The sequence below is a fragment of the Oncorhynchus masou genome, chromosome 5 (genome assembly GCF_036934945.1).
Source record: "Oncorhynchus masou masou isolate Uvic2021 chromosome 5, UVic_Omas_1.1, whole genome shotgun sequence".
NCBI classification, from domain to species: Eukaryota; Metazoa; Chordata; class Actinopteri; order Salmoniformes; family Salmonidae; genus Oncorhynchus; species Oncorhynchus masou.
The window spans coordinates 14,830,610-14,856,148 of record NC_088216.1 but is presented as its reverse complement, the minus strand read 5'-3'; the positions used below and the strand labels follow the sequence as shown (position 1 = coordinate 14,856,148).

Sequence of the window (25,539 nt, the reverse complement as noted above, 5' to 3'; positions counted from 1 at the left end):
CAAGTGGAAAGGCACTGGTATTGTTACAACCCTGAGCGGAGTGTGTTTGAAGTTAACCAGACATACACCATGGTGACATGATATGCCACACAGGAACCCACACACACACAGGCAAGAAGTCACATTGCTAGTTTGTTACACACACTACGACACGCTCATAAACAGAGGAACACACACACGCCGCCAGTACTCACAGTCTCTCTGTGCTCCTGGGGATATTCTTGGGGATGTTCCGGACCCCCAGGCCGTGGCAGTCCACCGTGGCTCCCACACAGGTACACAGAGAAGGGCATGCCTCCACCCCGCCAGCCCCCAGCAGGTACCCCCACAGCAGCAGCCACAGCCCAGCCCGGGCCACCCCAACGTGGTCTAGCCTGGCTCCACAGCCCCCTGACCCGGCTCCAGCCATGGATCTCCTTGGCATGGCCATCCTCTCCTCCAGCCCCAAAACACCAGCAACCAGAGACAAGGCTCCTCTACCTCAACCCCACTCAGGGCTCCAGAGACCTGGGTTACTGCGGCGAGCAAGATCCCCTGACCAGAGACCAAATGGAGGGTTGAAAATGGTCCAAATGTTCCTAATAAAGAAGGGAAGATCAGAAGTGAAAGAGAGAGGTGAAGTAGTCAGTCCTCAGATGACCGGTCACTGATACTTCATCCCAGCCTGGCTTTAAAACCAGACGTTCTCTTTATCTGGTTTAGACCTCTGTCCAAAAAGCTTTCCTTCTTTCTATCTCTCTCGTGCTCTCGTCTTCTTGGTTCTGCTCTCTCTCCTCTCTGCTGTACAGTGCTCCTCTTCCCTTCAGCTTTCATTGACTCATTGTGCTCTCTGCCTGTAGAAGAGGGAACAGTGAACGACCAAAAAAAGGACTCTCACCCTCCCTCTCTCTCAGCAATCATCCATCAAAAGGTTCTACAAATAATAGCTGAGAGACTCCTCCCACACAACACCCCCCCAAGCCACACACACACACAGGCACACACCTCCCAGAACCCTGTGTGAACTCACATCCATTCTCTCTCTCCTGGCAGCAGCAGTAGTAGTGAGAGCCACTTCCAGTGACAGTAGCGTCTCTCCCTTCCTGTGCTGCCCGCTTTTGGTCTCCTCCCCTGGGGGGGAACACAAGCCTGAGGCTGCATGGGCCTGGATGTAGAGGGGGAATATCCTACTCTCTCAATTATCTCTATTTTTCCTCTACCTGGTTCGATAAACGTTTCATGTAGTTAACTGTATAAATGATTTGTATTACTGTATTTAGTTACTGTATTGCAGGATTGGAAAGTGGTTGGCTTCTTTTGACTGGCACCAATGGATGCTCCCTGCTGGACAAAGAGCCTGCTTTTAATTCAGAATAATGATCATGAGTCTTTGAAATTCAAATTAGGGGACAGGTTTTTCATTTAGTGTGTATATAACTACCAGGTACCAAACCCTCTAGAATTCAATATTACATATATGATTGTCTTTTTCTCTAGCATGGAATTCTCTATTATGTTAGTCCCTCCCATGGTGGTCTGTAGTCTGTTTGATTTCACAAGGCTACTCTCCTCTCACGCGCATAAACAAACACAGTAAACTTTATCGAATACAAACTGGCCGCGGGGAAAACGCGCCACAGCGGCTCTATTGTGCATGATGAATAGAATGAGTCACTGCACCCAGACCGACAACAAAGAGAGAACCTCGATGTTTACATGCGCGGGAAGGACCCCAGTTTGAGCTCCTAATACAAATTAGGTTTCTGAGTGCGCGGGGACGCCGGTGGGTCGCTTTGCATTTCATCAGAGGCGCGTCTGAATTGATTGCGCACTGGAAGGGGAGCAGATGCGACGCCAAGGGGCGCAAGGTGGAGCGCGCAGAGAGCCTTGATGTGCGCTAGGTTCAATCTAACTGCGTTTCCGCTTCGCTCGGCAGAGTTAACGGTGAATCGAAGAGACAGGTTGGAATTAAGGAAAAACCGCTCAATTTCCACAATGAACAATTACGAAAACGGCAATATCAATGGCACCGCGCGCCTGTGGTAGTCAAATACGCGTGGGGCGTCTGCGGAAAAATGTATTAAATTCTTCATCAGGACTATGAATATCACAGCCAATGTTTACATTATAGACCGTTGAGATAATTACATACAAAGGGAGGTGGTTCCCTGGAATATCAATTGCTTCTGATATTAACCTACCCCAAACAAGAACAGGATAGGCCTATACTACAAAATATCAAGAATATAGGCTAAAGCTGCTATAAATTACTCCTTCAATTGCATGTGCTTTATAAACAGACAAGGCAATGGAAACTTGACTTCCGTGACAGCTGGGCAGGTGAAATCATAATTCATATTCTTTTAAAAACGGCCTATTTAAGAGTAGACTGCATTTAAACTGCATACACAACACACTCAATAAGTATGTAGTGGTCTATAGCAGGGTTTCCCAAACTCGGTCCTGGGTCCCGCCTGAGTACACGTTTCGGTCTATGCCTTAGCACCAGACAGCGTCCTTAGTCAATGACTCGGGATGCCACCTAGTGGATGTTTAAGAAAAGTGCAGCAGTGTATGTAACAGTTTATGTTCTGCAGTGAGACTTTCCACATGTAGAAAAATAGTTTTAATCCATAGCACCAGTAGTAAATCAATGCATCTATTTGACAGAATAATAAAAACAAACATCTTATTTTACACAACAAAAACAGGTGAAGGTAGAATGTCCTTCCATTAAAAGGCACTGACTGGTAACAGGTTTATATGAACAGAGGAAGATGCATGGTAGGAAATCTAGGCAGCAATGTGAGATTACAGTATACTATGTTTATTTTAGTAGACATTCATGTAACTCCATGCCTGCGTCTCAAATTGCACCCTATGTAGTGCACTACTTCTGACCAGGGCACAGAGCTCTGCTCCAAAGTAGTGCACTATATAGGGAATAGGGCCCTGGTCTAAAGTAGTGCACTATATAGTGAATAGGGCCCTGTTCTAAAGTAGTGCACTATATAGTGAATAGGGCCCTGTTCTAAAGTAGTGCACTATATAGTGAATAGGGTTCCATTTGGGACACAGACAACAGGGCAGAATGAAAATGAACAAAAATAAACAAGCAGTACTGTACAGTTGATGTGCCAACATTTAAGACCATGGTCAACATTGGCTGACAAAACCAAAGACTTTCAACACACACACATAACACAAACATAATAAGGGAGATTAAAAGATAATGCCCACATGTTGTATCATGTAATCTAGAACTGACTCACATCATAAAGATGACTGCACATTAGCAAAACGGTTTCCAGCAAGACCCAGTGTGTATCAACCACTAATGGCCAGATGACCCTTCAGCTTTGCAAAATGACACGTAAAAAATGTGTTGGGCCTTGATTGTCTGAAAACCTTCAGGTAACAGAGAGAAAAGCAGGGACAAAATAACATTTAAAATAGGTAGGCTACTTGACCAACACAGATAAAATAACAAGAGTAAAAAAAACAAATCCATCTTGATAACCTTAGCACAAGCTTCTAGTGTCTTTCATTTCATGTGTAGAAAAACCACAGCCATCTCTAAAACTGACCACAAACCCCTTCTCACACATCCCCATCAACACGTCAAACAGCCCCATTAAAACCAACCTCATGTTCATTCGGGTACACTACAAAAACCTTTCAAAACATTCTGCAACGGAAAGTGAAAATAAGGGTTCCTTATTGGACAAAGTCCAGGAAGTCCCTCCCAGTTTGAATCCGTCTTGTTCTATTTGGTGCCCAGTGAACATGACCCAGAACAAAATGTCCCAATCCATGCTCAATAAAGAAGACTTGTATCAGACTGGGCAACACTGAAGGTACTCTATCGACACCGTCACTACAAATGTCCCTCTCCAACAAAGCAAAAACCATCTCAGACTTCCAGAAAATCTTTCAACAACGTTAGCGCCCCAACCAATATCCACCCAAAACCCATTCCAGTTAAAAAAATACAATTATAATCACATCATTGTACTATCAAACCTCAAAAGGCCAAACCAGGCAGGTGAAATATGACATTGTACACATTGAGGAGTTCAATCAGTTAATACACAAATCTCAGACAATAAAAATAAATAGTCGTCCCAAAATGAAGCCCTACCTACATCTCTCCCAAACACGAATACCATTACAGAAAGGTTGGTTTGTTCAGCTCGTATTTGTTCATCATCATCCAATATGTATCGACCTGTATTTGTATGATATAGATTCAAGAAAACCCAGAGCCAGTGTTTCTCCAACACCACCACATGCACTACTATAAAGTGTAGTGCACTACTTTTGGCCAATAGTCCACTATATAGGGAACGGGGGCGTCATTTGAGCTAACAGACAGTATCAGTAAACCCACGGGCCTTTAGACACCATAAGAGCTGTGGGGTATTCCAGAAAGCAGGGTTAATACATCAGCCAGATAACTTTGATTAACAGCCTTTGCCTCATATCTCTTGATTTCCTGGTTGATTAAAATAATCTACATTTGTATAATAGTTGTTTCTGTTGTTGTTGCTGTTGAGTCATTTCAAACCATTTCAAGCAATTTGGGTCAGTTTGCTGGCTAACTCATTGATCACGCTTTTTGGAACAGGCCCCAGACGAATGTGACTGGTGCAAATCAGCCTTTTGTAGGAGGATATAATCATCCCATCAGTGTGCTGTGTGTGTAGGGCAACCATTTGGGACTTAAAATATTAGTAAAATTAGAACCACATTTTCAGATGAGTAGTACAAACACCAGATTCAGAAAACACAAACAAGATACTTACATATAGTACAATATAGGCTCAGCTAGCTAGCGGTCAATGGTAAAAGTATTAATATAGGCTCAGCTAGCTAGCGGTCAACGGTAAAAGTATTAATGTAGGCTCAGCTAGCGGTCAACGGTAAAAGTATTCATGTAGGCTCAGCTAGCTAGCGGTCAACGGTAAAAGTATCTATGTAGGCTCAGCTGGCGGTCAACGGTAAAAGTATCTATGTAGGCTCAGCTAGTGGTCAACGGTAAAAGTATCTATGTAGGCTCAGCTAGTGGTCAAATGTAAAAGTATCTATGTAGGCTCAGCTAGTGGTCAAATGTAAAAGTATCTATGTAGGCTCAGCTAGCGGTCAAATGTAAAAGTATCTATGTAGGCTCAGCTGGCGGTCAAATGTAAAAGTATCTATGTAGGCTCAGCTGGCGGTCAAATGTAAAAGTATCTATGTAGGCTCAGCTGGCGGTCAACGGTAAAAGTATCTATGTCGGCTCAGCTAGCGGTCAACTGTAAAAGTATCTATGTAGGCTCAGCTAGCGGTCAACTGTAAAAGTATCTATGTAGGCTCAGCTAGCGGTCAACTGTAAAAGTATCTATGTAGGCTCAGCTAGCGGTCAACTGTAAAAGTATCTATGTAGGCTCAGCTAGCGGTCAACTGTAAAAGTATCTATGTAGGCTCAGCTAGTGGTCAACTGTAGAAGTATCTATGTAGGCTCAGCTAGTGGTCAACTGTAGAAGTATCTATGTAGGCTCAGCTAGTGGTCAACTGTAAAAGTATCTATGTCGGCTCAGCTAGCGGTCAACAGTAAAAGTGTCTAACAAAACTGTTTCAAGTTATGAGTGGCACTCAGACCCCAAACAGACCAAAGAAAGCTCCCTTCTGTCCCTGCCTCCACACTTAACAGAGTTGGTCTTGTACTTTCCTGGGTTACGTCCCAATAATCTCTCCCCCTGAAGTGTGCACTCATTCACTACTCCCCACACAATGTAAAAGTCTTGGATTGTGTAGGCCTGGGCTAGAAGGAGTTTCCATATAGGTATTACAGTCATTTCCTTTCAAACACATTGAGGGAAGTGAACAAGTACACACTTCAGGAGAAAGAAGAGATTATTGGGATGCAACCTAATGTTGTATTCGTCACAGATTTAGAAAGTTACAATATAGTTTACTTGATAAAAGAAGAAAAAAAAGGACCAAAAAAAAACAAGTCCAGTGTTGCTAGTACCAATCCTCTACATCGACGTTTCTAGGGAGGGAGAGAAACACATTCTGGAGATGGATGGAGAGTTCTGGAGGGAGACAGAGAGATCAAGAAAAAAAAGGAGAAAGAAGATGAATGAGACATGGGACAAAACAGACAAAGTTCACAAGATGTGGCTGTATTGTAATGGTGAATGATGACATTGAAGTGCATCCGGAAAGACATACAACATACGCAAAAACACATGTAAAAGTCTAGAGAAAAAGTGTGAATTGCCATGTTATCAATCCAAAAGCAACATACCTTTGATAGTTTGAGTCCCCTCTCTCTATTGAGGGCCATGCTGTCAGAGGCCTTGACCCCGACTGGAGTACTATTATCCACTGTCACCGGACTGTTCCCCTGGAGACGGACACACACACACACACACACACACACAATGAACATCTAGAAAAAACAAGGAAGCTGTGGACAAGGGAGTGTGTTTGTGTGGCCTCCTTGTCTGTCAATGTCGCTCACCGACTGCAGGACAACGTTCTCCTTTCCCAGCCGTCCCATCGCCGCAGCAACCATCTCCGGGGAGATCTGTCTGCCCCGCCTCTCCAACGCCTGTTGGTCGCCCTTATGTCTCCTCTGTTTTCATTGGTTCATTTGATCAGGAGGGTAGGACAGTTGACAGAACAGTTATTTAACCTTCACTTTACCAGGAAATTTTTTGGGGCATAATGAATAGGAGGTTGAAAAGGAATTGTCCTTAAAGATCCTCATATACAATAGACAGAACAGTTATGATGTAGCAGATGGTGACTGCAACATACTAAATTGGATACAAAGTAACACATTTACAAAATACATCAACAAAGTATGTTGATTGGATATTACACTTGTAAGTGAAATACACATAAACACAATGACACACCTTGATGAATCCACCGAAGGAGCGGGAGCGGGGGTGTTTCTTGCTCTGGGCCGGGGGGGGCTGATAGTTGTTGATGGGTGTCCCCGGGGCCAGGCCGGGGGTGGTCTGTTGAGCAAGCTGCAGGAGGAGGAGAAAGAGATGTAGCATGAAGAGACAGGATACTGGGATTTAGACAGTCATTCTAATCTACATGAAATGTGAAATCTGCCTCGTAATATGGAGACGAGGACAGAGGATATTAAGAAGCAGTCCTGCAGTGAGTACCTGTCGGAGGAGTTTCTTCTTCTTGGCAGAGTTGGGCATGTTGTCATGGACGTGTCTGAACAGCTCCTTCAGGGACTCCTCTGTGTGGTGCTGCAGGCCCTGGGACGGCGAGGAGGGGGACAGGTACTGAGACGGGTCAGCACAACACCTCTTCCAGGGAACAGGGGCAGGGAAACCAGTCACAGATAACAGGTCGATATCATCCTGAGGGAGGGGGGTGAGAAAGGAGCTATTAGTTTCCATCACAACATGAGTCTATGGATACATACCAAATGGCACCCTATTCCCTATATAAAGTAGTGCACTATAAAGGGAATAGGGTGCCACACGGGACAGAACCTATTTCAGCTTAGAGGGAGATTAGGTTGATCTACGCCCCTAAACCGCAGCTAGACAAGTCCAAAGCGCAGCTAGACAAGTCCAAAGCGCAGCTAGACAAGTCCAAAGCGCAGCTAGACAAGTCCAAAGCGCAGCTAGACAAGTCCAAACCGCAGCTAGACAAGTCCAAACCGCAGCTAGACAAGTCCAAACCGCAGCTAGACAAGTCCAAAGCGCAGCTAGACAAGTCCAAACCGCAGCTAGACAAGTCCAAACCTCAGCTAGACAAGTCCAAACCTCAGCTAGACAAGTCCAAACCTCAGCTAGACAAGTCCAAACCTCAGCTAGACAAGTCCAAACCTCAGCTAGACAAGTCCAAACCTCAGCTAGACAAGTCCAAAGCGCAGCTAGACAAGTCCAAAAAGACAAGCAGCTAGACAAGTCCAAAGCGCAGCTAGACAAGTCCAAAGCAGCTAGACAAGTCCAAACCTCAGCTAGACAAGTCCAAAGCGCAGCTAGACAAGTCCAAAGCGCAGCTAGACAAGTCCAAAGCGCAGCTAGACAAGTCCAAACCTCAGCTAGACAAGTCCAAACCTCAGCTAGACAAGTCCAAAGCGCAGCTAGACAAGTCCAAAGCGCAGCTAGACAAGTCCAAAGCGCAGCTAGACAAGTCCAAAGCGCAGCTAGACAAGTCCAAAGCGCAGCTAGACAAGTCCAAACCGCAGCTAGACATTTCTAGCACCTAGCCACTTATAATAGGCCCTGGTAGATCTGTAAAGACTAGAAAGGTGTAAACAAGTTGGGCAAAAGCGCCACCTAGCTTTCTGGTAAACTGGGATGCTTACACCTGTACAGGGCCTGTATTCATAAAGCATCTCAGAGGAGTGCTGATCTAGGATCAGTTTGGCCTTGCAGATTATAATGAATGGAAAGGGGGAGGATCTGAACCTCGATCAGCACTCCTGCTTTGAGACTCTTTAGATCAGTTTGATCTAATATGGTCCTTTGTTTGAGAGAAGTGCAACATCCTTTAATGGTATAGATGACGTAAACCCAGCAGGTGAAAGAGTCCTACTACTAACCTTGGTCTGCAGGGTCTTAGATCCTGTGAAGTGCATTCTGGCATGCTCCCTCATGTACATAGGAGCCTGAGTGGAGACACACACACTAAGTATCCATCACAACACACTAAAAATAATGATTCTGTTTCTCTTCTGTGCTTGACACAAATCATTACCTTATTGTAGCCCATGTTCCCCAGACCTTATAAAATAACACTGACAACTGGGCCGGTTTCCCAGACACAGTTGAAGCCAATAGTATGAGGTATTCTCAATGGAGTGTTGTAGCCCAGTGTGGCATAGTACAAAGCAGGATGAATGAGTTAGCCAGCGAACTTTGAAAAGCAACCAGAAATAACTACAGACTTTCTAGTTTTAATAAAAGAAAGAAAAGCTAAACTTAGATATGTGTTTTTGTTTGTCGAATCAATTAGACCATGTTCATTTCAAGATTATCTTTCAAAAAAATAAAAAGTTAACAGAATATTTAGGCAAGTTAGCTGGCTAACTCTTGGATCCTGCTTTATAGAAAGTCCCGCTCTGGACTAGACTTATTCTGGGTTGGGAAACTGGCCAAGAGTGTGAAGTTTGTCTCTCTGACCCTGAATAGTTTCTGGGAGTGTTTGATGAGGAAGGCCATGCCGTTGTTAAGCTTCTTCAGATTCTCCTGGAGGTCACTGGCCACCATCTGGATGAAACACACACAAATTACTGTAGAAGAATGAAAATCAATCAGTCAGAGGCAGCCTAGTGGTTAGAGCGTTGGGCCAGTAACTGAAAAGTCCCTTGTTGAAATCCCAGAGTCGACAATGTGAAAAATGTGTTGATGTGCCTCGAGTAAAGCACTGAGCCCTAATTACTCCAGGGTCGCCGTTGATAATGGCAGACCCTGGCCGTGACCCCACTCTCCGAGGGGGGGGGTATGCAAAAAAATACATAATTCTAATTCATACATGAGTAACATTACATGTGTGAAATAGGGCAAATATAACCACCCACCTAATTATTTCTATTCACATCTAAATTTAATGCATTTTTATTTTATCACATTCCTTATCCTACAATTCATAACACAGTGCATTGTGAGGATAGACTGTACCCGAACAGAACACTGAGCGCAGAACACATTTCTGGGCCAGTGTGTATGTCTGAGGTTCTACTAGGCAAGCCAAGTGAATCAATCATCATGACTACAGGACAGTATAGCCTATATTTAACAGTGTACAGTACTTACATATGGTGCATTCGGAAAGTATTCAGACCCCTTGACCTTTTCTAAAAAAACAATTACACGACAGCCTTATTTAAAAAAAAATTCTATATATATAAAAAAATATGCCAAAGAAAAAAAACAAGCTTCTAGAAATCTTGGGAAATGTGGAAATAACCCCCCCCAGAAATATCACATTTACATAAGTATTCTTGGCATGCCTGTATTTGGGAATTTTCTCCCATTCTTATCTGCAGATCCTCTCAAGCTCTGTCAGGTTTGATGGGGAGCGTCACTAAACAGCTATTTTCAGGTCTCTCCAGTGATGTTTGATCGGGCCACTCAAGGACATTCAGAGACTTGTCCCAAAGCCACTCCCGCATTGTCTTGGCTGTGTGCTTAGGGTCATTGTCCTGTTGGAAGGTGAACCTTTGCCCCATTCTGAGGTCCTGGGTGCTCTGGAGCAGGTTTTCGTCAAGGATCTCTCTGTACTTTGCTCTGTTCATCTTTCCCTCGATCCCGACTAGTCTCCCAGTCCCTGCCACTGAAAAACATCCCCACAACATGATGCTGCCACCACCATGCTTCACCGTAGGAATGGTGCCAGGTTTCCTCCAGACGTGACGCTTGGCATTCAGGTTTCATCAGACCAGAGAATCTTGTTTCTCATGGTCTGAGAGTCTTTAGGTGCCTTTTGGAAAACTGCAAGCGAGAGATGGTTGTCCTTCTGGAAGGTCATCCCATCTCCACAGAAGAACTCTGGAGCTCTGTCAGAGTGACCATTGGGTTCTTGGTCACTCGCCTGACCAATATCCCCCCCCCTGGCTGCTCAGTTTGGTCATGAGTCTTGGTGGTTCCAAAATGCTTCCATTTAAGAATGATGAAGACCACTGTGTTTTAGTTGGAACCTGCTACCCTCCCCAGCTCTGTGCCTCGACACAATCCTGTCGTCTCAGAGCTCGACAGACAATTCCTTTAACCTCATGGCTTGGTTTTTGCTCTGACATACACAGTCAACTGTGGGACCTTATATAGATAGGTGTGTGCCTTTCCAAATCATGTCCAATCTATTGAATTTACCACAGGTGGACTCCAATCAAGTTGTAGAAACATCTCAAGGATGATCAATGGAAACAGGATGCACCTGAGCTCAATTTCAACTCTCATAGTAAAGTGTCTGAATAATTATGTATTATGCACTACACAGCTGATTGAAATAAGGAAGTCATGGTCAAGCTGTGATGATCTAAATCAGCTGTGCAGTGCTAGGACAACAAGCCTCAGGACAGAGTTTGGGAAACTCTGATCCACATGATAAATGATCATGGGCACAGTCCAGCTTCAGACCTGTGCTTCTGCCTTGGCATTGCTTTCTCTGAGGTTTTATGCTGGGTATCTGTAAGGCACTTCGTGTCAACTGCCGATATAAAGACGGGCTTTATAAAACACATTTGATTTGAGTTACAGTACATACATCTCTGGGCCACACGACGTGGGGGGCAAACATGAGGGCGAGGTTGAAGGCGGACATTTTGTTCTTGTCCTGCTGCTTGGCGGTGTGGTAGAGCAGGTCCAGGATCAGTTTGAGGAGGCTGCGGTTGGCCTGGGGCAGCAGCAGGAAGAGGAGCTGTAAGGCCTCAATCTGACGCTCCTTATCAGGTACTGACGTCTTGTTGCCTTTTTCATCAAACAGAGTCATGTCTGGGGGAATAGTGGGAGAGAGAAGAGGGGAAGATGGGACAGAAACAGAACACAAGACACTTCAGTATGGGTCTCATGGGGTACAGGTGAACATCAATGACACTTATTTTTGAGCGCCAGGGTGTGATTTTTTTGTAGGTTTTTGAAAACTAAAAAGTGCTACAGGAGAGAGAGTGGGGAGGGCCTCAGACAGGGGTACCTGCTATTTTGAGGTGAGCATGGAAGTGTTGGTGCGTGAGGAGGGGTTCAGGTAGCTCTCCCAGGAAGGTCTTGAGGAGGGTGGCCACGTCGTTGGGGTGGAAGCCCCCTGCCTCCAGGTCGATGTCTGCGCCACTGTTCAGCTGCTCCTTCAGGGCCTGCTGCCGCACACTGTTACCTGGCACCCTGAACAGACCCTCTACCTGCAGGTCTGATCAGCAATCAATCAATAAACCTCCTAGCACCCTGAACAGACCCTCTACCTGCAGGTCTGATCAGCAATCAGTCAATAAACCACCTAGCACCCTGAACAGACCCTCTACCTGCAGGTCTGATCAGCAATCAATCAATAAACCACCTAGCACCCTGAACAGACCCTCTACCTGCAGGTCTGATCAGCAATCAATCAATAAACCACCTAGCACCCTGAACAGACCCTCTACCTGCAGGTCTGATCATCAATCAATAAACCACCTAGCACCCTGAACAGGCCTTCTACCTGCAGGTCTGATCAGCAATCAATCAAACAGTCAATAAACCTCCAAGCACCCTGAACAGGTCCTTAACATGTAAGTCTGATCAATCAATGAATCAATCAATAAATCAAATATGTAGTGAATCAATCAGCAGTGTTTCTCCAATAGTCATTTAGCAGCGGCGGGTCACCGCTGATACATCATTCCCGGCACTCCAAAAAATATGATTTTATTATATATTTTATTTCATGGAAATTATTTTAGGGTTGGTAAAATGTTTTCAGTGCAAACTTAAATCAGATATAAAGTATGTACACTGAACTAAAATATAAAGACAACATGAAACAATTTCAAAGATTTTTACTGAGTTACAGTTCATATAAGGAAACCAGTCAACTGAAATTAATTCAACAGGCCCTGATCTATGGATTTCCCATGAATGAGAATACAGATATGTATCGGTTGGTCACAGAGACCTAAAGAAATGTAGGGGTGTAAAATCAGAAACCCAGTCAGTATCTGGTGTGACCACCATTTGCCTCATGCAGCGCAACATCTCCTTTGCATAGAGTTGATAAGGCTGAAAAATAAATTAAAAATCAGATTTATCTGTTATTTTACCAGGTAAGTCAACTGAGAACACGTTCTCATTTACAGCAACGACCTGGGGAATAGTTACAGGGGAGAGGAGGGGGATGAATGAGACCATTGTAAACTGGGGATTATTAGGTGACCGTGATGGTTCGAGGGCCAGATTGGGAATATAGCCGGGACACCAGGGTTAACACCCCTACTCTTACGATAAGTGCCATGGGATCTTCAATGACCTCAGAGAATAAGGACACCCGTTTAACGTCACATCCGAAAGACGGCACCCTACATAGGGTAGTGTCCCCAATCACTGCCCTGGGGCATTGGGATCTTTTTTAGACCAGAGGAAAGAGTGCCTCCTACTGTAATGCCAGGACAAAGAAGAGAGAATTACATTCAGGGATCATGCCTCAGATGGGAACTGTAACAACATGATCAACTCACTCTTGCTGAGGTATTCGATGAGCTGGTAAATCTGGGCGATGCCTCCCTCTGTCAGAGGAGTCCCGAACACCACTTCCTTATCTGTGACGATGACAACGGCCAAAGGACGAGAATCTGAGTGCTGTACATTTATATTATTATTCAACATTATTGCCACCCAGGGCCACATTCAGTAGCCAAACGTTGCAGATAAAAATTCCATGAGTAAAGCCATCGTGATACCTTCTTCTACATTTCAGTCATGCATGTTTGTTCTACATTACATCCTAAGACACCCTTGGTTGATCTTCATGGCAGTTCTCTCACCTCTACGTTTGAGGAAGTTGAAGGAGCGGAAGAATCCCCCTCCGGCCCCTGTGGGTGTCTTGGGCCCTCCCTCGTCCCCTAACAGCAGAGAGAACTCAGCACCGGGAAGGTCGATGAGGCGGCTGATGTTGCTAAGCACCAGCTCTTGAAACACCTCAGATCTCTCGTGACGTAGCTTCTCCACAAAGAAGTCTGGGTTGAAGATGACGGGCGGGCGGCCACCAACCCCACTGCCACCACAAGATCCCCCTGCATCCTGGCTGATCACCACGTTACACACCGTACCCCTGATGGAACACACACACACAGATGCTGGAGATCAAATCTTTAAACAACCGCTTTATCTTTACACTGACTCTCTCACACACACCAACTCTCGCTCTCCCTCTTACACACGTATGATGATGGCGTGGTGGTTGGCTAGCCCAATAATGGACTAAAGGAGACTAACGTAACTATAGTCCAAGGACCTTACATCAAATCAAATTTTATTTGTCACATACACATGGTTAGCAGATGTTAATGCGAGTGTAGCGAAATGCTTGTGCTTCTAGTTCCGACAATGCAGTAATAACCAACAAGTAATCTAACTAACAATTCCTAATCTACTGTCTTATACACAGTGTAAGGGGATAAAGAATATGTACATAAGGATATATGAATGAGTGATGGTACAGAGCAGCATAGGCAAGATACAGTAGATGGTATCGAGTACAGTATATACATGTGAGATGAGTATGTAAACAAAGTGGCATAGTTAAAGTGGCTAGTGATACATGTATTACATAAGGATACAGTCGATGATATAGAGTACAGTATATACGTATGCATATGAGATGAATAATGTAGGGTAAGTAACATTATATAAGGTAGCATTGTTTAAAGTGGCTAGTGATATTTACAACATTTCCCATCAATTCCCATTATTAAAGTGGCTGGAGTTGAGTCAGTCCCCAATCAGCAGCCACTCAATGTTAGTGGTGGCTGTTTAACAGTCTGATGGCCTTGAGATAGAAGCTGTTTTTCAGTCTCTCGGTCCCAGCTTTGATGCACCTGTACTGACCTCGTAATTCTGGATGAGAAGCGGGGTGAACAGGCAGTGGCTCGGGTGGTAGATGTCCATGATGATCTTTATGGCCTTCCTGTAACATCGGGTGGTGTAGGTGTCCTGGAGGGCAGTAGTTTGCCCCCGATGATGCGTTGTGCAGACCTCACTACCCTCTGGAGAGCCTTACGGTTGAGGGCGGAGCAGTTGCCGTACCAGGCGGTGATACAGCCCGCCAGGATGCTCTCGCTGTGCATCTGTAGAAGTTTTCAAGTGCATGACAAGCCGAATTTCTTCAGCCTCCTGAGGTTGAAGAGGGCTGCTGCGCCTTCTTCACGATGCTGTCTGTGTGAGTGGACCAATTCAGTTTGTCTGTGATGTGTATGCCGAGGAACTTAAAACTTGCTACTCTCTCCACTACTGTTCCATCGATGTGGATAGGGGGTGTTCCCTCTGCTGTTTCCTGAAGTCCACAATCATCTCCTTAGTTTTGTTGACGTTGAGTGTGAGGTTATTTTCCTGACACCACACTCCTGCTAAACACCTCCTCCCTGTAGGGTCTCGTCGTTGTTGGTAATCAAGCCTACCACTATTGTGTCGTCCGCAAACTTGATGATTGAGTTGGAGGCGTGCGTCACGCAGTCGTGGGTGAACAGGGAGTACAGGAGAGGGCTCAGAACGCACCCTTGTGGGGCCCCAGTGTTGAGGATCAGCGGGGAGGAGAACCTACCCTCACCACCTGGGGGCCCCGTCAGGAAGTCCAGTACCCAGTTGCACAGGGCGGGGTCGAGACCCAGGGTCTCGAGCTTGAACGAGCTTGGAGGGTATTATGGTGTTGAATGCCGAGCAGTCGATGAACAGAATTCCTCTTGTCCAGATGGGTTAGGGCAGTGTGGTTGAGATTGCATCGTCTGTGGACCTATTTGAGCGGTAAGCAGGTGATATGGTCCTTGACTAGTCTCTCAAAGCACTTCATGATGACGGAAGTGAGTGCTACGGGGCAGTAGTCGTTTAGCTCAGTTACCTTAGCTTTCTTGGGAACAGGAACGATGGTGGCCCTCTTGAAGCATGTGGGAACAGCAGACTGGTATAGGGATTGATTGAATATGTCCGTAAACACACCAGCCAGCTGGTCTGCGCATGCTCTGAGGGCGCGGCTGGGGATGCCGTCTTGGCCTGCAGCCTTGCGAGGGTTAACACGTTTAAATGTTTTACTCACCTCGGCTGCAGTGAAGGAGAGACCGCAATTTTCCGTTGCAGGCAGTGTCAGTGGCACTGTATTGTCCTCAAAGCGGGCAAAAAAGTTATTTAGTCTGCCTGGGAGCAAGACATCCTGGTCCGTGACTGGGCTCGATTTCTTCCTGTAGTCTGTGATTGACTGTAGACCCTGCCACATGATGTGTCTGAGCCGTTGAATTGGGATTCTACTTTGTCTCTGTACTGACTTTAGCTTGTTTGATAGCTTTACGGAGGGAATAGCTGCATTGTTTGTATTCAGTCATGTTACCAGACACCTTGCCCTCGCGCTTTCAGTTTCACACGAATGATGCCATCAATCCAAGGTTTCTGGTTAGGGAATGTTTTAATCGTTGCTATGGGAACGACATCTTCAACGCACGTTCTAATGAACTCGCACACCGAATCAGCGTACGTCAATGTTGTTATTTATAGTCCAAGGAGTCCACGTCCACATGTTTTGTTTAGAGGGGAATTGGCTCTGGCAGCCGAAACAGCAAAATACTCCATCTAAATGTGAATCGGTTCTCAATTGCGGTACAGTTCTAGAAACATAAAGCCCTCTACTTTCATATCACATCAACATAATTTCACTTACTGTAGACTGTTTTAACAGTTGCAGCCAAAAGTATTTTCCTCTGTCCTCCACTCGTTACCTGTATTAATGGCACCTGTTTGAACTTGTTATCAGTATAAAAGACACCTGTCCACAACCTCAAACAGTGACACTCCAAACTCCACTATGGCCAAGACCAAAGAGCTGTCAAAGGACACCAGAAACAAAATTGTAGACCTGCACCAGGATAGCGAGACTGAATCTGCAATAGGTAAGCAGCTTGGTTTGAAGAAATCAACTGTGTGAGCAATTATTAGGAAATGTAAGACATACAAGACCACTGATAATCTCCCTCGATCTGGGACTCAACGCAAGATCTCTCCCCGTGGGGTCAAAATGATCACAAGAACGGTGAGCAAAAATCCCAGAACCACACGGGGGGACCTAGTGAATGACCTGCAGAGAGCTGGGACCAAAGTAACAAAGCCTACCATTACATTAGTAATACACTACGCCGCCAGGGACTCAAATCCTGCAGTGCCAGACGTGTTCCCCTGCTTAAGCCAGTATATGTCCAGGCTCGTCTGAAGTTTGCCAGAGAGCAGTTGGATGATCCAGAATAAGATTGGGAGAATGTTATATGGTCAGATGAAACCAAAATAGAACTTTTTGGTAAAAACTCAACTCGTCATGTTTGGAGGACAAAGAATGCTGAGTTGCATCCAAAGAACACCATACCTACTGTGAAGCATGGGGGTGGAAACATCATGCTTTGGGGCTGTTTTTCTGCAAAGGGACCAGGACAACTGATCCGTGTAAAGGAAAGAATGAATGGGGCCATGTATCGTGAGATTTTGAGTGAAAACCTCCTTCCATCAGCAAGGGCATTGAAGATGAAACGTGGCTGGGTCTTTCAGCATGACAATGATCCCAAACACATTGCCCGGGCAACGAAGGAATGGCTTCATAAGAAGCATTTCAAGGTCCTGGAGTGGCCTAGCCAGTCTCCAGATCTCAACCCCATAGAAAATCTTTGGAGGGAGTTGAAAGTCCGTGTTGCCCAGCAACAGCCCCAAAACATCACTGCTCTATGAGATCTGCATGGAGGAATGGGACAAAAATACCAGCAACGGTGTGTGAAAACCTTGTGAAGACTTACAGAAAACATTTGATCTCTGTCATTGCCAACAAAGGGTATATAACAAAGTATTGAGATAAACTTTTGTTATTGACCAAATACTTATTTTCCGCCATAATTTGCAAATTAATTAAAAAATCCTACAATGTGATTTTCTGGAAAAAAAATTATCTAATTTTGTCTGTCATAGTTGAAGTGTACCTATGATGAAAATTACAGGCCTCTCATCTTTTTAAGTGGGATAACTTGCACAATTGGTGGCTGACAATACTTTTTTGCCCCACTGTATAACCTTGTGGGAACCGTGACCCTATAAAAAGGTGTAGTAATGGACTCTTTGTTTTTTGAAAATGAAAGCTACGTTCATTATGTTTCTCCTCTGGCCAGAAGATACTACTCCGGCCAGAGGATGCTATCGTCCATAGGCGCTAAATGTAGTTAGCGTCGATGAATGGGTTAGTGGTTGGACAGACAGGAGAAAACCAACTTTTATGCATGCTAGAGTTTTACTTTGGGTCCATTGTGCTGAAGATCAGTGAACTCATAGGTCTGAAGATCAGTGAGCTGAAAACACCTTTTTCACACAAGTACACACTCACTAGCAATTCAGAGCAGCTTGGCATGGCATAATGGTGGAGTTGCTTTTGCATGGCCTGGTGCCTCAGGTGAGTGGAGATTTCACTTCAGGACCAATGGAATGGTCTAAAATCAACAAACCCCGCTCACCGGACCATCCAAAACGAAGTCGACCAATGACAGCTCACTGCAGTGGTCTCTATATTTGCGACTACTAGCTAGCTAACTATGGAGTGTTACTGTAATTCAGCGACAGCGCAGAAATAAATGCCCTGCAGCATATTGTTGTTCAGCGTAGCTGTGTGATGCACAGAAATTGTATTTTGCCACAACACGTCACTTGATTGTCAGAGCTACAGTAGCTAAATAACGTTAGCTAGCTCAATTAGCTTTCACTGCCACTGAAAAACAACATGCATGTCAGACAAACTAGCAAGCCAAATTCAAATGCCAGTATCACGACAACTCCACAGTCTATTTACGTGCGTGCATAGTTTCTTCTGTATACATAATGTTTAAATGTTATTTTACCTTCTGTTTTGTGTATTTTTATTGGAATCTTTATCCGCTGCCATCTTCCGTTTGAATCCGCCACTTGTATCCCTGACTCCTCCCACTCCCTCTCTGATTGGTCGGTTATAAAATACAGGCGGGGTGAGCAGTAAAGATTTGTATGTTTGGTTCTCTGATTGGATTGTTTGAATTCACTTTAGTGTCAATCAAGGAAAAACAATAACATTGAGTGCGGTTACATCCACACAGTAACGCGATTATTGTGGATAATTTGATTCATATAACAATTCCATTAAAAACGTTTACATGCTTTGTACGAAGAACAATCTCCCAAATAATGGACACATCTGAAATCGAATAAATACAGAAAATCGCTAATCAAAATAAAAGTTATACCACAGCGACCATGTTATTTTGGTGAGCACATTTGATTCTGAGTTCGGACATGTAAAGTTTGTATTTTAAAACTATTTATAAGATGCATACATTCAGTTGTACCGAACGCACTTCACTCGTGCTAAAGAGGGAGGAGGCTGTTTGAATGTTAAATGACGAGACAGGGGCATTGATGCGAGTAACCGGTCTTGTTCAGTCAATCACAACGCATCCGGGTATCTCAAGCAGCCCTGTAAAACACAAGAGTTGCAGTAATGAACATTTACCAACAGATGGCATCACTGTGCCATTTAACACCGTCCCGTAGCACTCACGTCTATATCCATGAAGTGCTTGAAAGGCTGGTCATGGCTCACATCAAAACCATTATCCCAGAAACCCTAGACCCATTCCAATGTGCATACCACCCCAACAGATCCACAGATTATGCAATTTCTATTGCACTCCACACTGCCCTTTCCCACCTGGACAAAGGAACACCTATATGAGAATGCTATTCATTGACTAGAGCTCAGCGTTCAACACCATAGTGCCCTCAAAGCTCATCATTAAGCTATGGACCCTGGAACAAAACACCTCCCTCTGCAACTGGATCCTAGACTTCCTGACGGGCTGCCCCCAGTTGGTAAGGGTGGGTAACAACACATCGGCCACGCTGATCCTCAACACAGGGTCTCCTCGGGTGCATGCTCTGCCCCCTCCTGTACTCCCTGTTCACTCATGACTGCTACCCAGACTATTTGCATTGCCCCCCCCCTCCCCCTCTCCACTGTCACTCTCTGTCATCTATTTATACTCACTTTAATTAACTCTACCTACATGTACATACTACCTCACCTCACCGGTGCCCCCGCACATTGACTCTGTACCGGCACCCCCTGTATATATTGTTCTTTTTTAATTACTTGTTACTTTACTTATTCTTATCCGTATTTTTTGAAACTGCGCTGTTGGTTTGGGGCTTGTAAGTAAGCATTTCACTGTTGTATTCAGCACATGTGACTAATAACATTTGATTTAAATTGGATAGAGCAGTAAAGTAGAGGCATTAATGAAGTTGCACACATGGGTAAACATTTTTGTGGCCTTGGATCCAGGAAAATGTTTGACTTTTATAAACGCATTTCATGCAATTCTACATCCTTTTACATGACTGAAAACTTTGGCATAATCTCGGAACTGGGAAATCTTCAACTTACGACTTCAGTGCATTCAAGACAACTGGGAACTATGGGGGGAAAAAATTAGCACCTACTGAGCAAATTGATGTTGAACGGTCATCCAACTCGGAATTCCAAGTCTGGAACTCAGGCCTTTTTCTGGAGCTCCAACTTTCCTACCTGAAGATCACAGATGTCATGATTTTATTTGACCTCGTTTTTTTCTGAGATCCCAGTTGCCTTGAAAGCACCATAATTATGCACAAATGATCGAAATGACAGGATCATTTGACACTGACAAACTGACAATCTGAGGTAAATGAAAATGACCTTGTCTTGAATCCATCAATTGCCTAGGCCTAGGTGTGTGGAGACTCATATTGTGTGCTAAATAAAATAATTGTTCATGCCACAAGAGCTACTGAATCCGGCCAAATAGGTTCCGGAATGAAACAGTCTAAAACTGAGAGTTTCTAATGTACTGGTCTTAATGTATAATTTAACATTTTGTTTTGAGCTGTGTTTTAGCTGTTACGTTAGGGTCTGGAGTCATAAAGCGTCCCAGAGTGCTGATCTAGGATTAGGTCCCCTGTCTTATTTATTATGATCTAAAAGGCTGAACGTTTTATTTGATTAAACATTTATCAGTAGAGTATACCAGTAATACCAAGATGCATATCTGCCTAAGGATCCCACATTTTAATTCGATAGGTTCAGAGTTTGGTTTATTTGTCATATGTATAAAAATATATTGAAATACTTAATGACAAGTAACCTCACCATACAGTACATAAAACAATGCAGGTCTAAGCTACAGTCAGACTATATATCTGTGTGTGTAATTCATAAAGGTCATCTCAACTGACTGACATTATCTCATAGAACAAACAATATGATCAAATCAAATGTATTTGTCACATGAGCCGAGAACAACACCTTACAGTGAAATGCTTAGTTACAAGGCCTTAACCAACAATGCAGTTTTAAGGACAAAATTGTGGTAAGAAAGTATTTATTAAATAAAAGTAAACAATAATAATAATTTAAAAGAAGATATATGATGTTTTGACCTCTGACCTTATTTTTGTCATTCATCCCAAAGCCCTATTCTTTCCCCATTACTTTTCCCCACAGGAATGTCTGAATGAACCAGAGGTAACTAACTTCTAGTGTTTAGGACTTTCAACTGTTGAGCTCTGTTATGTATATTGATGATAAATGGGATGGATTTGGCTTCTGCTCTTTTTCCTTGAGAATTTTCCATTTCCAGATTTTTTAGAACATGTTGCTGATGTTTTTCTATGGGATTTTACCTTTATTAATCGTCCTACTTTTCAGTGACTAATACGGATATTGTTGATAACTGCTTTTCAATATTTTTGTCTCTTAGACTAAGTTGCTAATTATGTGTTTTAATCATTTGCTTTGTATTGCTGTCAGACATTATTACTCAATGGCTTGTTACTAAGATTTTATGTTAGGTAATACTTTATGGTTCAGTGTCATGATATCACTTGTTTTATCATCAAATTATTAATTATTGCCTATTTTAGATACATTAATTACATGTTTACCTTTGAGGTTTTTGCAGTGCGGTTTGAGTGTCAATACATTATAAGCATCATGTTGTAAATAAGCTCAGAGTTTAAGACAATAGATACACATTTAAATGTGTTTGTAAATATTACAGCTCAGCCTGCCATTCTTTACTGTCTCTAACTTGAAAAATGAGAAAATCTTTAACCTTTTTGAAGTCTTAACATTCTGTCTTAACATTCATCACAAACTTTGTGAATATGTGGGTTTTCCCTCTTCACAATGCAGAAAGGCTGCATTTAAACAGTGGACACCGCTTGTTTCTATGACAGCACACCTGTAATAATTGTTTTCTTTACTAAAGTAGAGGTTTATTATTGTTATTGATAAAGGTGTAATTTTTTTATAGCAAGTGATAGCACTTGTATAGCCTAAGAAAGTAGCAGAAATATGCAGAAAGTAGTTTTGAAAGCATTTTATTGTACAATGAGGAATTCAACATGCTAGTCTTCTCCCATTTTTTTAACCATTGCCCCCAACCACAAGGTGTATAAACAACAATAAATAAGAATAAAATAAGATAATAGATACAAACAAAAACGTGAACAACATAAATCAATCAACTCTAATTAGCAAATGTGTAGGAAGTGTGTGCATGGACTTTGCAGATGTATTTCTCACATGTGCAGCACATAGTATTTGTTTACAGTCCTTCTTTGGGGGCAGAATTGGATTCCCCTCCTCTTGCCTGCCCCAGCTGCAGCCTCAGGTGGATCAGGACAAGATTCAGCCCCCTGAACAGCTTTCAGAAGCGCTGCAGAGGCTGCCATGCGGGGGAGGTGCTCCCTTTGTATGTGTGGGGTTTACAACTGCCTTTCCCAGCTGCTCCAGGAACACCCTCCTCTTGTTCCGCTTGTCAGGTATCCAGGTAGGGTTGATCTTGTTCCAAATCAAGAAGGCGTTGTATGAGGACACATCAATGATTTTATGGACGATGACCAGGGGCCAGCGGGAAGTCATCCTCCTGCAGCTGTAAGCTCCAATCACTTTGTCCAGGTTTTACATGACTCCTTTGTTATGGTTTTAAGTCCAGAATGAAGGCTGGCTTCCTGTCCTCACGATCACTGATCTCAGCCGTTTTGTGCAGTGTGCTCAGGAGGACCACATTATTGTTCCTCTTTGGGGGGTAAGAAACTAGAGTGGGGGTGAAGGCAAACTTTGATGAGAAGGTCTCTCTCCCCCTTGTTGCTAGGAGTGCAGGGGGGAGCTCAGGCTTGTTCTTTCTAACTGTGCCAACCATGGTGGTCTTCCTCTTCAGGAGCTGCTGGTTGTTCAATCAGTAGCACATATCATCTCAATTTCTCATTGTGTGTGTGTGTGTGTGTGTGTGTGTGTGTGTGTGTGTGTGTGTGTGTGTGTGTGTGTGTGTGTGTGTGTGTGTGTGTGTGTGTGTGTGTGTGTGTGTTTGTGGTGTGTAAATGATTTTATAACTGCCGGGTCAAAAATGACCCTAAGACAATCTTTGTACCCTGGTGGTGTACAGCTTCCATGGAAATATCAACAAAGGCGATGTTTCACTTTTTCTAATGTTGGAGTCACTCTTGGAGAAGTGATACATTTCAAGTTGAAACAATATTTAGGGGGTTTTCTCTGCTGTTAAACATAGTAGCGGGTCATTTTCTTACCCTTAAGACCACACAAGGGTTAAACTGTATTCCACGGTACAGTAGATAGTTATAATAGTGTATTACATTGTTGGTTGTCAAGCATGTAAATGTGTTGTTGAGGAAGGACGCCATCTGCGTCAGCTTCTTGGTCCCTGACATAGAGTTGGACAGAGTGCGCATCTTTGCCATGATTATTATGTTTTCAGGTGAGTAAGAACTTTTTTTAATGAATAACATATAACTTAAACCATTCATACCAAAATCAATGTTTTTATGTGCCATTATGTACCCAGCATGAGACACATGGCTCTGCCATGTTGAGCCTGAAGGAAGGTTTGAAAATGAAGGAGAGCCACACACTCTAGGAGCTCAGATGCAAAAATGTAATATTCAACGTTTCGACAGCCAAGCTGTCTTCAGCTGTCTGGCCCTTCCTGAAGGAAGTGACAATTAACATTTGATCATTAGTTGATCAAAATGTATCTATTTTCACACATTCTGAATAAGTGACAGCAGTTTTGACAGAGTTTGGTGAATGCACAGGCGGCAAAGTAAGATTGCAACACAGGAAACCTCTCTTCCTGTGTTTGTTCTTGCTGACTTCTTCAAAACCAACACTGTTGAGTAACTCGTTGAGAGGTCAAACTGTCAATCAAACACACGTTGCATTTTCCTTAGTCAGTTAATTAGTCTGAAATGTCTAAAATAGGCATATTTGATGTATTAGTGGTGATTGACATGAATGATATGTCTAAATAGCATGCAGCAATCAAACATTCATAATAATGGTTCTCATCAACAATTATTGTTCTCACGGGGCAGCAGGTAGTCTAGTGGTTAGAGCGTTGGACAAGATCAGTTGTTTTGCCCCTGAACAAGGCAGTTAAACCACTGTTCCTGGGCCATCATTGAAAATAAGAATTTGTTTCTTATCTGACGCCTAGTTAAACAAAGGTACAAAAAAACATCTACAGGCCTTGATGATAAAAACCTTACCTCAGAACCACATTATATGTGGTTACATTACATTACACCTTTATGAAACCAGTGTTCCAGAATCGTTCATTTCAACTGTCATAACACATTTATTTGACATCATTTGTAAGGAATTTTCAAAATAAAAGTCCCGTTTGAATAGCTCTTTATTTATCAGCACAACAGAAATGCTAATTATTACTGTCATAGTACCCAACAACCCAGCTGACACGCTATTTGTGCAACAGTCTGGGAACACTGGGCAATCCTCAGAGCATTACCCAGGTAGCATGAGCAATTAAGGCGTTTATTTGCCTTGTACAAGGCTACAATGGCAGAAGGGGTTGGAACCACACCTGTGTGTAAATAGTGTATTTCATAAACTTTAATGAGCTGTACTTGATGATTGAGCTTGTTTGGTGGAATGGAACAAACAGAATATTTCAAAGGTGCAAAAAACATTCAGCTTGCACTCCAGGCGGAATCAAACAAACTCTCAAAAATATTTGAACGATATAAAATACTATTTAAACCCCGGTCTGGATAACACCAGTGTAATTGGTGTCCTTTTAGCATCTTAAGTAACCGTGCCTGAAAACGGAATGCTTGCATTAGCTCCACAAGCTAACACATTGGCTTATTCTCAGCAGAGTCTAAACCAGTCAATAACACCAGCAACCATCTGGCTCAATCCCACCATGTTCTTCTACTAAATAAATGTGTAATACTGTAATGAAAACAGGACTTTTATTTTGAAGTTTACATAGGAATGATGTATAAATATGTTGTCAAGGTTATTATGAATGATACTGCAACATTCATGAAGGGGTTATGAATGATTTCCTAAAGGTGTAATGAATGATTTCCTAAAGGTGTAATGAATGATTTCCTAAAGGTGTAATGAATGATTTCCTAAAGGTGTAATGAATGATTTCCTAAAGGTGTAATGAATGATTTCCTAAAGGTGTAATGAATGATTTCCTAAAGGTGTAATGAATGATTTCCTAAAGGTGTATTGAATGATTTCCTAAAGGTGTAATGAATGATTTCCTAAAGGTGTAATGAATGATTTCCTAAAGGTGTAATGAATGATTTCCTAAAGGTGTAATGAATGATTTCCTAAAGGTGTAATGAATGATTTCCTAAAGGTGTAATGAATGATTTCCTAAAGGTGTAATGAATGATTTCCTAAAGGTGTAATGAATGATTTCCTAAAGGTGTAATGAATGATTTCCTAAAGGTGTAATGAATGATTTCCTAAAGGTGTAATGAATGATTTCCTAAA

General features: G+C 43.2%; 2 protein-coding genes across 2 annotated transcripts in view; both read right to left on the bottom strand.

Moving 5' to 3' along the window:
- The window catches only part of LOC135534130 (slit homolog 2 protein-like), a 32,132-nt gene extending 31,255 nt beyond the window's left edge, over window positions 1–877 (bottom strand). The window contains exon 1 of the mRNA XM_064961260.1: window positions 195–877. Within this exon, the coding sequence (XP_064817332.1) occupies window positions 195–430 (236 nt within the window). The 5' untranslated portion in view covers window positions 431–877. The remainder of the gene's footprint in view (window positions 1–194) is intronic.
- Window positions 878–2,590: 1,713 nt separating this feature from the next.
- Window positions 2,591–18,622, bottom strand: LOC135534120 (rho GTPase-activating protein 19-like). Its single transcript, XM_064961254.1, has 12 exons — window positions 18,539–18,622; window positions 13,457–13,743; window positions 13,151–13,231; window positions 11,641–11,850; window positions 11,215–11,441; window positions 9,132–9,218; window positions 8,552–8,617; window positions 7,152–7,355; window positions 6,888–7,004; window positions 6,488–6,601; window positions 6,272–6,370; window positions 2,591–6,056 (listed from the first exon to the last, which is right to left on the bottom strand). The coding sequence occupies exons 1-12, from the start codon at window positions 18,580–18,582 to the stop codon at window positions 6,000–6,002; spliced, it is 1,593 nt and encodes a 530-aa protein (XP_064817326.1). The 5' UTR covers window positions 18,583–18,622; the 3' UTR covers window positions 2,591–5,999.
- Window positions 18,623–25,539: the final 6,917 nt, after the last annotated feature.

Coding starts and splice junctions, on each gene's coding strand:
- LOC135534120 (XM_064961254.1), bottom strand. CDS start 18,582: ATGGCAGCGGATAAAGATTCCAATAAAAATACACAAAACAGAAG. Junction 11,442..11,640: donor TGCTCACCTCAAAATAGCAG/GTACCCCTGTCT, acceptor CTATTCCCCCAG/ACATGACTCTGTTTGATGAA. Junction 8,618..9,131: donor ACTCCCAGAAACTATTCAGG/GTCAGAGAGACA, acceptor GTCTCCACTCAG/GCTCCTATGTACATGAGGGA.